General features: G+C 33.3%; 3 protein-coding genes across 3 annotated transcripts; all 3 read left to right on the forward strand.

Annotated features, from left to right (window-relative positions):
* Window positions 1-2,568: 2,568 nt before the first annotated feature.
* Window positions 2,569-4,426, forward strand: LOC112684498. Its single transcript, XM_025556048.1, has 3 exons — window positions 2,569-3,346; window positions 3,507-4,033; window positions 4,133-4,426. Exons 1-3 carry the CDS (start codon window positions 2,569-2,571, stop codon window positions 4,424-4,426), a joined length of 1,599 nt encoding a protein of 532 aa, XP_025411833.1.
* Window positions 4,427-4,507: 81 nt separating this feature from the next.
* On the forward strand, window positions 4,508-5,878 carry LOC112684499. The gene is made up of 2 exons (XM_025556049.1): window positions 4,508-5,129; window positions 5,250-5,878. The coding sequence occupies exons 1-2, from the start codon at window positions 4,508-4,510 to the stop codon at window positions 5,876-5,878; spliced, it is 1,251 nt and encodes a 416-aa protein (XP_025411834.1).
* Window positions 5,879-5,913: 35 nt separating this feature from the next.
* LOC112684500 lies at window positions 5,914-6,444 on the forward strand. The gene has a single exon (XM_025556050.1). The coding sequence runs from the start codon at window positions 5,914-5,916 to the stop codon at window positions 6,442-6,444; it is 531 nt and encodes a 176-aa protein (XP_025411835.1).
* The last annotated feature ends 10,617 nt before the right edge of the window (window positions 6,445-17,061 follow it).

The following is a 17,061-nucleotide window of genomic DNA, read 5'->3' on the forward strand; positions in this document are numbered from 1 at the left end:
TTAAATTAGCACACCTAAATGTGTTAATGTTAATTTACATTTAAATACTCATTACTTATTATGTATAGAAAAATAAAGTATTTATTGTATAAATGTATAAATTTATTATTTAAATAATAATGGTGGAAGTTTGTCCTTCGTCTTTTCAGTCCTCGAACTGGATAATAGTAATAGGTAGGGTTATCAGATTTTAAAATCCCTAAACTTAAACCATTATATTGAATGACTCATATTTTCAAAAAATTAGGTACCTATTTTTAAAGTTCTATATTTAAATCGAAATTGCTATTAGATAATTTTATCAAATACGAAAATAAATATTTTTGGTACAGGGTTAAAGTTTAATGTTTCTAGCCACATTACTTTTGGAATTTTGACTAGATAACTAAAATCTGAAAAGTGAAAGTCTCATTTACAGCGTATTTTTACCGTTTCAGGACAGAATTTTTCCATACGCCTAGAAAAACTATTAAGATTTAAAAAAAATGACCTATTTAAAGTACCACTACATGCCAATTTAAAATCTAAACATTTCCTAGAAAAAACTTTTGGACCAGTATTTCTATGCGTAAAAGTGTTAAAAAAATAAGATACAAACATCATTATAAAACCGTAATATTCTTTGCTTCAATTAGAATCTGAAAATGATCATGTGATGAAATATTTGTGTTTACAGACGGGTAATTCATTATATGCGCAGTAAAAATATAAAATCAAAGCGAACAATTTAATCTTAGAAATATTCAAATATTCAAATATTTACTAAATATTTTACTAACTGTTAAATAGTACGAGTTGTGGGTGTATATTACCATTAAGAAACATGAAAAAAATAGAAGGGCTTCAGCACACCCAGTTTTTTTATTGAAATTGCACCCCTGATGGTAACACTATATAATAATAAACTTCGTGAACGAGCAAAATACAATTTTATACTCGTGCTACTTTATAGGTCGAACGCCCCCGCAGGCATTGCATTCGATTGGAGTATGTATATTATGGTTAGTGTACCCGTGAAAATCTGCTGTATTTTCACTCTTTTTTCTACGCTATCGAACAAACGCAGCAAGTTGCTAAGCGTAGAAAGGGTAGGGTAGCAGTTAAACAGTTTGTATCAAAAGCCAAGCCCAAAACAATTATATAAATATACATGCAATATTGGATGAAATGCATTTTACAAATTACCTACTTACCAACTTTTTGTCCGATCAACCATCCATCATAAGGCACAAATCATAAAAAATGAAATAATCATAACTCAAAATAATCATATAATATTATGATCACAATATCTATAATAAAGTTTTTAATGACCAGGCTTAGGGACTTATAGCATTTACATACATTTTTTTATTATTGTTAAATAAAGCAGAGTGCGAAATAAATTCGATTCTCGGTGCTATGATATCAGATCTAAAATTTGAATGTGCATATTTTTGCATATTTGATAGATTTTGCAGGAGAATGCATATTTTAAAATTGTTATGCTTATTTTGCATATTTTGACAAATTTTTCAAATTTAAAATTAAAAACTATCAATACATATAAATAAATATAAATATTTCAACCGATCGAAAAAAAATGTACTAAGAGGACTTTATGCTTCCAGTAATATTCTATCTGCAAATTACCTCTCATATATCGTTATCATTTTTGTGTAAGTATGAATAATAATATAAAACCGTATCGACCCGATGTCAATAAAAATAATAGTCGATATAGAATAATAGATTATTTGTTTAGTGTTTAGTGTTCAGTTCCGTCGATTATTATCCGTCGTTGTTTTTGCGTCTCGCAACCACGGTAACGTCGAATCATACGTAAAACGGTTGTACGCGTATATTTTAAAACATTGTATAATGACAAAAGTACAACAGTCTACGAGTAGCCGACTACTAAGTTTTGTTTCGGCATTAAAAGATATATTTAAATCCGATGAACACGTTTTATATTGTATACTATGTGGTCATTTTTTTTTTTTTTAATGCATATAAATGCATATTATAATGATTTTATAAGCATATTTGCATGCATATTTATGTATTTTTTAGAGCTTATTAGTCCTTAAGCCTAGTAATGACAATCATAGGTAAAAGGTAACGAACACCGATAGAGTACCAAGTATTAATCGTTAAACGTTACGACCGTTATAATTGGCACAACCGTATGTCTACGAAATACAAATGTGGTGACGTAAAAAACGCACCGCGAATCGTCCAAGTTGTTTACAATATTGTCAGTGGATAAGGGGAAATCCCATGTTCTAGAATATGCGATAATTATCTCGTTAAGGTAATTTCGAGAATGTTCTAGACAATCGACGCCGATATATATATACCGGCTGGTCAGACGCTCATTCAGTCAGTCCGTGAGTACAATCCGCGACACACCGTGAATTACACTCCGCGATATATTCGGCAATTCCTCCGCAATTGTAACACGTATCGATATTTGTTTTTTCACATTAATGTACATACATATTTATATAATATAGTGTTTATTTTAATTAAATTAAATTGTGAGTGATTTTTATTACTTAAATCCCACAAATTGGTGACCTCAACGTGATGGCAGAAACAGACGCAACGATTGCTCGAGTGGCCGTCAAAATACCGGATTTCATTTCGTCAGATCCCAAACTTTGGTTTGCTATGGTCAAAGGTAGTTTCGCCAGCGCGGGAGTCACAGCTGACAGCACGAAATTCGGGTATGTGGTTGGAGCATTACCGCCGAAATATGCAGTTGAAGTCAAAGACATAATTATGACGCCGCCCTCGGGCAGTAAGTATGTCAAAATTATAGATGAATTAATAAAACGTCTTAGTGCCTCCCAAGAGGAAAAAACACGTCAACTTCTGGAGCGCGTTGAGATTGGTGACCGTAAACCGTCACAATTTTTACGCCACCTCCAAAACCTGGCTGACTCTTCCATTCCGGAAACATTATTAAAGATACTTTGGATGGGCCGCCTACCAAAAAGTATACAAGTGGCGTTAACAATAGTTAAAGATAGTAAGCTTGAAGAACTCGCTGTCCATGCAGACAACATCGCGGATGCATCTGGTCCTTTGCTACCTCAAATAGCAGAGACATCGAGAAGTGACACTCTTGAAGCCATGTTGAATCTTAAAATTTCTCAGTTTACCTTGAGTATAAATCAGGAAATTGCGACGTTGAGAAGTGACGTGGCAGCGATCAATTCTCGTCCTTCGCGTAATCCGGACTCAAGACCAAGTACTTTCCGCTCAAGATCTCGATCTCGGAGCCGTACTCTCCATGGTGCAAATGGATTATGCTGGTATCATTGGGGTTATGGATCACAATCGCGAAAATGCAAGGAACCTTGTACCTATAATTCGGGAAACGTAACGGGTCATCACTGATAACGGCCAGTGAGACCAGTCCGCCCCGCACCGTCTATTCATTACTGATCGAACTTCTCAAACTTAATTTCTCATCGACACGGGTGCCGACCTATGTGTTTATCCTCGTAGTGCTGTTCCAGACCGACGAGTAAAATCCGATTACGTCCTATCAACAGCCAATGGCACGCCTATTAACACCTACGGTACTATCACGCTCAGCCTCAACTTCGGACTTCGTCGAGATTTCACTTGGAGATTTGTGATCGCGGAAGTACCCAAACTCATTATTGGTGTGGACTTCTTGAGTCATTACAATCTATTGGTAGACGTGCGTAATCAATGTCTTTTATACGGTGTTACACGACTCACCGCTCATGGTCACGTTGCTGAATCCTCCATTCCATCCATAAAGATTGTCGTGGGAGAAACGAAATACGACTGTTTACTACGAAAATTTCCCGAGATCACTCGACCATATGGAGCGCCTAAAGACATTAGGCACAGCACCAAACACTATATTCAAACGACACCAGGACCCCCAGCATCTTGTAAACCACGACGCTTAGCACCTGATAAGCTCAAGGCAGCAAAAAAGGAGTTTGAAGCTATGATCCAATTAGGCATTATTCGACCGTCCCAGGGACCTTGGGCATCACCATTACACTTGGTATTAAAGAACACAACGGACGCCTGACGTCCTTGTGGGGATTACCGTGCTCTAAATGCTTGGACTATTCCAGATCGGTACCCGGTTCGTCATATTCAGGACTTTGCACACTTTCTCCACGGTAAAACGATTTTTTCAACAATTGACCTAGTCCGAGCATATAATCAAATTCCTGTAGCTGAAGAAGATATTCCTAAAACCGCAATCGTGACACCATTTGGACTTTACGAATTCTTCTTTATGTCTTTTGGGCTTCGAAATGCAGCACAATCGTTTCAACGATTTATTGACGAAGTACTTTTTGGACTTGATTTCTGTTACAGCTACATTGACGACATATTGGTGGCATCTGTTTCTGAGGAAGAGCACATCAAAAATTTACAGAACATTTAAGAGCGTTTACGCGAATACTCTCTGGTTGTCAATCAAAAAAAATGCGTTTTTGGACAGTCAGAAGTAAAGTTTTTAGGCTACATGATTTCTAGAGAAGGAACACATCCTCTACCCGACAGAGTCACTGACATTTTGAGCTACAAGAGGCCATCGTCCGCTAAGGGTCTACGACAGTTCTTGGGTATGATAAACTTCTATCGTCGTTTTATACCTGGAGCTTCAGACACACAAGCACCACTAAGTGATCTTTTGGTACCCAATTTAAAAGGTAAGTCATCTATTAACTGGACACAAGAGGCTATTTCGGCTTTTGAAAAATGCAAGGAGAAACTCGCCACAGCCACGCTTCTCGCACATCCATGCGACAACGCTCGACTGGCTATTGTAAGTGATGCTTCAAACACCGCAGTTGGCGCAACTCTCCAACAGTTCATCATTGATGAGTGGCAACCTCTTGCCTTCTTTTCCAAGAAGCTCATAGCGACCGAGACGACATACAGAGCCTACGATCGAGAACTTCTCGTGATCTACCTTGCTGTCAAGCATTTTCAGTATATGGTGGAAGAATGCGATTTGGTTATATTCACTAATCACAAACCCATCACTTTTGCATTTCAGCAGAAATCGGATAAATCCACACCACGACAATTCAGACACCTAGACTTTATCTCACAATTCACCACGGATATTAGGTATATTACAGGTAAACTGAATATCGTGGATGATAACTTATCTCGCGTTGACGCCTTGTCAGAGACAATAGACTACACTGCATTAGCGATATCACAACAGAGAGACGATGAATTAAAATAATACGAAAAAGAAAACACTGGACTACAACTCAAGCAAGTTCAATTACCAGGTACAAATGTCTTAGTGTTCTGTGACGTATCAACTTTAACCGCCGGGCCTTTTGTCACAAAGCCATTCCGACCTAAAGTTTTCAATAATATACATCGTCTTGCACATCAAGGTGTCAAAGCCACGACGAAGCTTGTTAAACAGCGATTCGTGTGGCCAGCAATTGACGCAGATTGCAGATATTGGGTGAGGGCATGTGTAGAATGTCAACGAGTCAAAATCACGCGCCATGTCACAGAACCTCTTAGTTCATTTTCTTTACCATCTCAAAGATTTGAACATGTTCATTTAGATCTTATCATTATGCCTTATTCTGAAAGATTTCGCTATTGCCTCACGTGTACCGATAGATTTACTCGATGGCCTGAGGTAATTCCATTGGAAGATCAAGAAGCGGCAACCGTAGCACGAGTTTTCTATACGCATTGGATCGCAAGATTTGGTACCCCTCTTCGTATCACAACAGACCAGGGAAGACAATTTGAGTCATGCTTTTTCAAGCAACTTAATAACTTGACTGGCACGAACCATCTTAAAACCACGGCCTATCATCCGTCAGCAAATGGCATGGTGGAACGAAGTCATCGGTAGCTTAAAGCCGCCATTAAATTTCATCAAAATAATCGATGGACAGAAACTCTTCCGACAGTCTTATTGGGCAATCCACCTCTGCAGAATTAGTCTATGGAGAGCCATTCCCTGGTGAATTCCTAACGTCAAAAGATAATGCTGCCAAGTTCGACGACGCAGCTGAGTTTATCAAAGTTCTTCGACATCACATTCAGCAGATCCGACCTGTCAATGGTACACGACATGGCGAGAAGAAAAACTTTGTTTTCAAGGACCTTGCAACCACAGAGTACGTATTCATTCGACATGACGGACCCAAAAATGGAATACAAATGCCCTATGATGGTTCCTATAGAGTCATAAGTCGAAATAAAAAAGCTTTTGTCATTGATATAAAGAAGAAACAAGTTAGAGTAACTATTGATAGACTTAAGCCGGCCTACATCATAGTAGACGACCATTCTAAAGAAGATATTTCGAGAGAAATTCAGACATCTACACCGAATACCATTACAATGGAGGATCAAAGGACACTTTCCGGAAGAAAAGTTCGTTTTTCAGACCGTCTCCAAGTAGGTTCTGCTTGACTCCGTCACTGGTAGGGGAGTGATGAAGTTACGTAAACAACGCACCGCGAATCTTCCAAGTTGTTTACAATATTGTCAGTGGATAAGGGGAAATCCCATGTTCTAGAATATGCGATGATTATCTCGTTAAGGTAATTTCGAGAATGTTCTAGACAATCGACGCCGATATATATATACCGGTTGGTCAGACGCTCATTCAGTCAGTCCGTGAGTACAATCCGCAACACACCGTGAATTACACTCCGCGATATATTCGGCAATTCCTTCGCAATTGTAACGCGTATCGATATTTGTTTTTTCACATTAATGTACATACATATTTATATAATATAGTGTTTATTTTAATTAAATTAAATTGTGAGTGATTTTTATTACTTAAATCCCACACAAATATTTATTATGTAATTAATTAACTAAAAGAAGCGTATTGGTAGCCAAGTTGCGTGTAACCCCGCAGCAAGAATCGAGCCATCTACATCGTGTGCAATTTTTTGTTTTGAAATATGCACCATGTAATTAATTAACAAACTCATTATTTATGTTCTGACTCGATAACTCTATTTGATTATTATCAAAAATACCCAATATATATGCGCACTACACCACTGATACGTTGTAGAAAAAGTGAACAGCGAAAACCGGATCGATTAGTGCAAAAAATTAGTGAAATTTCTTCAAGCAAAATTTTTTTTTAAATGTTCCCACCATCATCATCATCATCATGATTGTTTTTTTGTTTCGAAAGTGTTCGGTGATCTTTTGGGTGGTATTACGTACAACATGAGTTGCAGATACACGTTTTTCTCGCGGACAGTGTAGATGGACAATAATTGGAAACATTGGAAATTGAACTGTCTTTCGTATGCACCCCCCTTCCCGGATATATATTTAAATATACTGACAGCGATTATCGTTTTAACATAACACTGCAGTTTGTGCAATTCTTTCAATTTTACGTATTACGTCAAAACTTAAGAGCTCTTGAACGAAGATTCGATAGAAACATATCATTACCACCGTGCAGACAAGTCTAAACGTTATTTAAACAAACCTATTAAACGTATTTAGATCGACGCATTTTTACCATTGCGATTACTGCTTACATTATTATTCGTTATCAAAAAATCATTACCATTACTGTCAGTGTCAACGTGTGACCGGCAAAATAGTCCCTCCCCCTCCGCATAATGACACGATACTCCCAAACTCCTCGAAACACACGCATTTTATTGCTGTCGGCAAACACGACCATTGATTATCACTAAGGAATGGAATTTAACATGTATACGCATATATATTTATTAGATATTATATGAATTCCCCGGCTTCGCACGAAGTAGTGTTGGGTCGGGACATAGTTTTTGATGGATTATTACCTAGCACTATTTAAAGCCTATTTCGATGTAATTATCGATTATAAAACAAATAATACAACATTTCGAATGAATCGGTGTAGTAGTTTTGGTCGTACGCTGAATTATCCGGTTTTCCATTATCTTTGCCGGTGCCAATAATTTTTGAAATCCCTTCTTATTGCACGTTTATAGTATTGGAGAGACCACTATGTCAAGTTTCATTTTATATATTTTGTGTTTTTTAAATAGTACTCGATGTGTAATCTGTTGAACTGGATTAGTTGTGTTATAATTCGAACGTAAAATATTTGTTTGATTTGTCAACAAAATAACAAATTTCTTCGTTATTACATTTATTACATGTCCAAAGGTGCTAATTATATACAAAAAAAAAAACAATTCATTATCTTACGGCCATTAATCTTCAATATTTCCTTTATTTTGTTTCATTCATAATCTAGCTGCATAGATTTCATGTACCTATTTATCTAGAGTGAGTTTATATTAGGTGAATATTGATTGCTTATTAATGTAAAAACGTACGCATGTTTGACTTGTACAAAATGTATAAATGTAAAAATTTACAAATGCAAAACTTCCGAGTTAAGTTGAATTTAACTGATTTGGTGAACCACCGTGACTAGTAAATCAAGCACAAAAACATAATTTATATCACAACTTCATGATTTCCTATAAGTTTGACATGGTGGCAAGACGATGTTACTCTGCCTAAAACAATTTTCAATATGGGAAACACAGAAATGCAAAATGATTTTAATTGAAATTTGTTCTTTTAATTTTACCAGGTTCTAAATAATTTACAAAAATTATTGTTACAATCGAAACAATTATTCTTGTAGTGGCATAGGATTTCGTCCCTTCTATTTTTCTTTTACATTGAAATTGTATGTGTGTCATACTGTATTAATAGTCCATACTAAATTTTGCCTTATAAAAGCACCGTGGAACTAAAACCTTTCATACACTTTAATTTTATTTGCTTGGCACACCTTAAGACATATAATTAACAAAGTAAAGTGATTTTGATATGATATGAATACTAAATTACATTAATATTTTCTCATAATTGCTTTTACGATACGATAATATCTCATTGACTTCGTATTTTAAACAATTACTCACAATATTATCCGGTTCAATATACGAACAAATGAAATGTGATACAATAATTTTGTTTGACTATCTTTCATACTTGATTAATAGTTATACAACATTTGACATAGTCAATCTAAGATTTTTTAACTATTGATGTATAAAATACAATGTACTTATATTAAATATAATTATATTATTAGACAATATTTTTATATTATTCATATTGTTGATATTTTAATATATTCATAGTGCTTAAAAATAAAATTATCTTTAATTTATATTTATTTTTTATGTCAACAGTTTAAAAATCTTTGCTCGACTATGACACAATATTGAAAAATAGCTACCAACAAAAAATAATGTAATTAATTTATGAGGTTAATAATGAAAGTTGTACAAATACAGGTTTCTTTTTATGACAACATTTATTATAGGAAAAAAATTATTCAATAGCGAAGAAACGAAAAAGATAATACAGCAACATGTGAAAGAGATGAGTAGTTAAAGAGAATGTAACATTCATTATCACCATAGGTCTCATACAGTGAATTTTATTGTTAGGGTACACGACTTGAGTGAAACATGGGATAAGTGTTAAGGAAGCAGATTATATTCGTGACGAAGACGAGAAAAAGAGACAGTGTGGTGATTCGGGAGAGTAGAGATTGCTTCAAGCGAGGTATCAAAATATGTATAATTGTATAAAGAGAAAAACAGAAGTCAGTACCAATCTACGTTAAGACTTATCAGTGGGTTGGAAGTAAGCCTGATACCGGGATTTTCAAAGAAAAAGGTCTGAATATATTTCTGTCGAGAACGGCAAGAGAATTAGTCGTTTTATAACTAATGAAATACCGTCATGTCTATGAACCTAATGAAAATCAATACCACACCGTGACGCAAAAGAGATGGTGTGTTGTTATGAAATAGAGATTTCTCGGAACGAACGACTGGAGTGTAGCAAGGTTAAAAGTTTTAAGCAGCATGGAAGTAGACATGATTTTGAATCAGAAATAAATAGTGTAATTAATGTTTGTATATATATTATAGAAAAGAGAAATATTGGAGTGCGTGATTAATGACATCGTAATTATATACTGTAACATAATCGTGTATTTTATTCGAAACGACCGCGATCGTATAGATATTAGACTGAATGAATATTGTTCTACAAATCACATGATCTTCACCTCCCTTTTGGATATTATAATAGTCAATAAACACGAACACACAAGTACGAGTACATAAATTACACTCGTAACATTATCCAGTGAAAATACTATCGATTTATCATCAATGTTTTTGTTAAATATTATTTCCTCGGATTATGTGGAGTACCTAAAGTTCAACAGACGAATAAAAATATTGTATACGGAATGTAATACAAATACAGACATGCAAGTCAAGCTTTAAAATATTGTATTATTTAGTTATTTATTAAAGTTAATTTAAGTTCAAAGTTCATACTACTTTATATGTTCGTACTATGAATAGAAAACTTACAAATCTCCTTCTTATTATTAATACAATGATATTAACATTTATTTAAATTTCTAACATAATACGTATTATTAAGACGCATAATATTTTATAAATATTTTAATAAGTTCGAATATAGTTCAGAAATTCTATCGCACTCAATAAGTGAACGGTTTTCGTTGAATTTATATTTTATACAAACGTGTTAGTCTGAACTTTATATTTGACAAGAGAAAACTGAAACTCGACGCATTATAAGTTTTAAATGAGCAACTTCCAAAAATTAACTTGGATAAACTTTAATCAAATCATGGTAACGAAAAAAAAAAACAAATATAATATTAATCACGACGTGTGATACAACACTAACTTGTGACTATGATATGTTTATTGTTGATAGTCAACTTCAATTATAATTACTGAACTAAAACAATGTATTAATCATGCCAACGGTTATTGAATCAACAGTAGTTTAAAAAAAATTTTAATCGTTTTCGAATGTACTCATGGTGAGAATCTACTGACTCCATTACACTAGTAGTATTACTATATTATTTGGTTTTTTCGATATATTTATTACAATGGAAATTCTATAAATTATACAAGTCTTGGACAATTAAATCGAATATATAACGAAGACAGATCTTGGATCCGCACTGGAACGGATTTTTTTATTTTGCGGCTGTAAGAAAATAAATGATTATAATTTGCCAGAAAAAAAAAATGTTTAGATAAATGCTATATTTAAGATTTTAGAGATTTTGAAATGGCCATTACGTTAAAAACGTAATGATTTATCTTTTATGCAAATTTTATCTCACGCGCACGAGGTCTGTTGAAATGGTCGAAAAGTAAAACGATGTTAACTGCAGTGACGGTCGGAAAATGTTTGATAAATCTCCATACCAATTATTGCGGACACCTAAAAACCACTTTTTGAATTATCACGAAAATATGGAAATTTCGATTTTCGTACGCGAAAATACAAACATTTATCGTAATATTTGTTTGCTTTATCGAGGAAATTTTAATAAGCAAATAAACTAAATCATAAGCATAAGCTATAAGCAGGTAAAATTGTATACATCTTGCGCACAACATCATTAATAAGAACACCGCACGTTGTAATATACACGTGTATTGCGATGAATGGACCTTTCCACGTGTTATACTGTATTTAACTAATCACATTTTACGACAGTAAATTAGGTTACGTGTGTATTATAATGGTTATAATTAAGGCTGGGATTTCGATGCAAATCTTTTTTTTCTGATGTCCAAACACGTAGATCCGTAAACAGAAAACGTATTTCAGTGATTCTGATTAATTTAATGTTCTTTTTATTTTAAATTTCTTGTATTTTATGACAAATTAAACTTTATATGTATTATTAGAGCATTTTTTAAGATTTTAAAGCATTTTTCAAAATTGATCTGTAAATTCTTATATATTATGGTATTTAATCACACATTTCAGCGTTTATTCGTTCAAAACTTGCACGTTTATTATGTGATCTACTAAATTGATAAAGTAATAAATTTGAGTATATCGACCTATGTACCTACCTATTTTATTAAAAATAGAACGAAATTAAAACTGTTGAAACAAATTTTTCAATTTGCAAGAATCAAACAATTATTATAACAGCAAGTTATACAATTAATTAAATAAAATATAAATATTAAACAAATAGGTAACTATTTTATTATAATTATGTTATTTTAATTAAATATGTTTGGTAACATGATTTCTATAATACCGTTTTTAAACTATAATGAATATATTGTTAACACATTTTTATATTGCATTTTGTAAAATTTTTAAAGCATTATTGCATTTTTTTTTTTTAGAGCATTTTTTGCTATTTTTTAAAGCATTAAAATTTCAGCCCTAGTTATAATTATATGTATTACGCGAGGTACGAAGTTAATTCAATCGAACCGGTTAGATTTTCGTGAATTTCGCTGATCGCGTCCTACAAAATAATATTATAACATACACACGCACACATCATATGTACTCACATATGTAACGTTATAATAAATTATTATTATTTGAATACGTTTACTTTTTGTTTACAAGCCGAGTCTTTTCAAACGCGTTGCAAGCACTGATTTCCGTGTGTTCTGCATCACGTATTCTGGACCGTGTTTCGAATAGCAGCACCACGTGATAGTTTAGATGAGATATTCAAACATCTTACCTTATGTTTTATTCAAGCCGAATTAGCGTTTATCTCATAATGATAATAATAATAACAATAACAATAACAATAATAATAATAATAATAATAATAATAATAATAATAATAATAAAAGTTTTCCGGCGGTCTGTGTGCGCCCAGAATTCGGGTCCTATCAAATAAGTAAATAAGTTAAGAAGTATTAAACTACTATAAATAAACATGCCTTCCATCCATCAGCATACTGCGTAGTAATAATAACATATTAATATAAAATACTTCGACGTCTCATAATTGTTTCGTTTTAATTAAATAGCACATTGTCAAAATCGTTGGAAAGAATCACGTACAAAGTATATAAACATGTCAATACAGAATCTTTAAGATATTTTACAAAAGAACTATACAATATATTTTTCTATCTCCCGTTTCCAATATAAATGTACGATATTACGATACCCAATTTGTTTCGGTAGTTGACAAAAATCATGTGTTCAATAATGAAACGCGTTTAAAAAAATAAATAAAAACTGTACATCAATTATTATTAATTATACTACTATATATTTTATTATTAACTATATTACTATATATTATTAATTATTATTATTATAATTATTTTTGATTTATATACAAAACAGTCTACTTGTGCAACCGTGAAAACTGTTTTCTCGTGTGGACTAAAATGCTTTGAAAACACATCGATCGTTTCAACGACGCGTTTAATTTGTTATTACAATACATTTTGCTTTGAAACAAATATAAAAACAAAAAGAAAAACATTATAAAACAACCAGAAATAAAAAAACTTTTCACAAACAAATTTCGTAATTTTTGTTCGATTGTATAAGATTCGCCCGTAACATTTTCCAAACCTCTGTACAGGGTGACTTTTTAACAATGATTAAATTATGCACACTTTCAAATTTTGATTTATAGAATAAATAGGTATGCGTACCTACGACATTTAAGATTTTGTATTTCTAATGTATTGATTTTTATATTTCCTAAAAAGTATTCTGTGACACTTTCTGTTGCATTGTTTTTCAAAATAATGGAAACATTTTTTTTTCGCAACTAATTAATCAGTTATTTGTCAGGAATCTTTCTGACTTCTTCTTCTTCTTCTTCTTCTTTCTTAGCTTTACGGTCTCTATAGAACCTGAGATGCCACAAGCAATTCTCTCTATCTTTCCTTGTCCAATTCCAGGTCAACTGTCACATTTCTTCCCAATATCTTGATATCTTTCTTTATCGCATCTTTCCACCTCGTTCGTGGTCTGCCTATCGGTCTTTTTTTATGTATGGTCTCCGTTAGTAACTTTCTTATGATGTCATTATCAGCTCTCCATACATGTCCAAACTATTAAATTCTCTTAATTTTTTTATACAACGAAACATTGGATTTTAAATATAGTCTGTATAGGTCGTCAATCTTTCTTCTTTCGAAAATTCCTAATTCTGTATTATATACTGGACCAAAATTGTTTCTAATTACCTTTTGTTTGAATATTGCTAATCTGTTATCATCGCCTTTCATTGTGAATCATGTCTCACAAGCATATGTGATTACTGGTCTCAAACAGCTTGTATAGATCAAAGATTTTAATTTTCTTGGCAATAATTTGGATTTTAGTAGTTTACTGGTATACTGTGATAACACCGATTCCCACTAGCTATTCTTTTACTTATTTATTGGTGTATTTTATTTCAAAGGTTAAATTACTTACTTATAAGTTATGTTGATTTTCGTTGCTTATAGAGAGAACCATAAATTTAGTCTTCTCTTGATTTACGTACAGACCCATCTTTTTACTAGCTTCAACCATTTAAATGTAGTTTGTGGAATTTCTTGTCTTATGTTACCTAATATGACTATGTCGTCTGCGTACGATAATATCGATTCATTACCTACTATTTCCACCTTTTGTCTTTGGGTTAATTCTCTTATGACCTTCTTCAAACCTATATTAAATAGTGTTGGTGACAAGGCGTCGCCTTGCCGTAGCCCTGAATTAATTTCGAATTCCAATGATAGCTTTCTTAAAAATTTTACTCGACATATGGTCTTAGCATTGCAGAGTTTTACCATATCAACATATTTCTTTGATATACCAAAGCTAATCATAGCTCTCCGTAACTCTTCTCTATGTATACTATCGTATGCCTGTTTGTAGTCGATGAATACCATGTATAAGTTTTTATTAAATTCATAATGTTTTTCCATTACTTGTTTGAGAATGAAAATTTGATCTGTTGTTAATCTACCTCTTTTGAATCCACACAGATATCTTCCAACGATTTCCTCAACAAAGGGAGCTAACCTCTCTAAAAGGATTGACAATTGTATTTTGTTACAGGTATCTAATAGGGAGATTCCTCGGTAATTTTTTGTTTCCAGTATATCTCCTTTCTTAAAGATTGAACATATTATGGCTGTATTCCATTCTTCAGGTATCCGTTGTTTCTTTCCAATTATGTTGATCAGTTTCCACATTTCATTTTTCACTGCTTTTCCGCTGTTCTTCATTATTTCTGCTACGATGTGATTTTTTCCTGGTGCCTTATTATTTTTCAGTTTATTAATCACCGCGTTGATTTCCGATTTTGAGGGCGAGCTAATATATGACTCCACTGAACTATATTGTATATTTATATATTCATTTATTCTAGTTGTTGTTTTATTAAGTAGTTTATTAAAATAAATTTTTAACTCTTCTACCACTTCCTTTTTATTTGTGATTAGCTCCCTGCTTGATTTTTTATTATAATAGTTAGTTGTTTAAAACCTTGTTTAATAGTATTACTAGCATTGAAAAATTGTTTAGGGTTATATCTGTTGTTTTCCATTTCTTCGATCTTTCTTTTCTCTTCTAGTCTTTTTTCTCTTCTTGTATTTTATTAACCTCTTTTCTACTCGCTGTGTATCGTTCTATATTTTCATTTGTCGGATATTTTAGTACGATTTCTCGTAATTTATTTCTTTTATCTATAATTTCTTTGCAATTCGCATTAAACCAGGGTTTCTTTTTAGTACTTTTATACATTCCTAAGCACTTTTATGTTCCAGCTGAAACTGTCGTTTGTATATTTTTCCATATATGTTCTACATTTTCTTCGTTACTTTCAGTCATTGTTTTTAATATTTTATCATGTGTAGTTTGACTGTAATACTCGTGTATCTGTTCATCTCTGAGTTTTTCAATAGAGTATTTTATTGATGATTTAATTTTGATTGTTTTTCTTTTTTATGAAAGCCTTAGTGTAAATCTTGCTATGACTAAATAGTGATCAGAGTCTGCATCGGCACCCCTATAGCTTCTGACATTTTGTATGCATCCTTTCTGTTTATTTTTTATCTTTATATGATCTACTTGGTTCTTTACCACTCGATTTGGTGCTATTCATGTTTCTTTATAAATGTCTTTTTTAGGAAAGTATATGCTACTTAAGGTTAATTTATTAAGCATGCAGAAGTCAATTAAGCATGTACCATTGTTATTACTTCTGTCATGGAGACTTTCTCGACCTATGGTTGGTTGGTACATCTTCTCTCTTCCCACTTTAGCATTTAAGTCTCCAAGTACAATTTTTACACAGTAATTGGGTATTAAATCCCATGCTCTGTTTATTTATAGATTAATGAAAATCTCCACCATTCAACCGTTAGTTTACGATATTATTTTTATCCATATACATAATATATGAATATTGTATGCACGTATGTGTGCACCAATCGACGCATTTTGTGATGACGAGAGTAGAAAAATGGCAATATTCTAGCTGTCTACAACACTTTTAATGTGCAATCTTAAATTTGATCGATTTCGTATATCAACGTAGGAGCAATGGTGCGTATAAAACAAAAGTTGATACTGACAGACGGTACTCCTTAAAATGTATAAAAAAAAACGTACCGGAAATCATAGTCCTGTGCACCGTGTGTATTGTACACGAACGTGCATGATCCAATCGTACGGAAAGGTCGTGCTAAAAAAATCATCCTGTACGCGATTATTCAAACGGGTGCGTTGCACGTATACAATATCGACGTTACTATAGTTTGTGAATAAAAAACAGCTACGAAACTTTTTGGAAAACACGCTACCCGTAGGCGCTAAAGCGTTGTCAATTGATTCTTCGACTTTCACCCGAACTCTTGTCCCTCATCGCAGCTTCGACGGTTTCCAACGTTAACAAAGTGCTTACGCTTTTCGTTTTCTCCTCCGTCCGGACGATACACGTAATTATATACATAATAACAATAATATTAACATAATCGCGTACCCGATAGGTATACACCTGTAACCCGGTAGCAAAGCCGAACGCTATACCCGCGGCCCCGGTGCAGTGTGATCACGATCGGCACGTGCGGGTACATTATGACGGGTAGGCAAGGGGGGGAGTGGTATAATTGGAAATGAACGTTTCGCAAGCGGAGTGTACGATTATTCGAGCGCGCGTAGTCGCACGCGGGTATCGTC

The sequence above is a fragment of the Sipha flava genome, unplaced genomic scaffold, assembly GCF_003268045.1.
Source record: "Sipha flava isolate LNK unplaced genomic scaffold, YSA_version1 250_pilon_pilon, whole genome shotgun sequence".
NCBI classification, from domain to species: domain Eukaryota; kingdom Metazoa; phylum Arthropoda; class Insecta; order Hemiptera; family Aphididae; genus Sipha; species Sipha flava.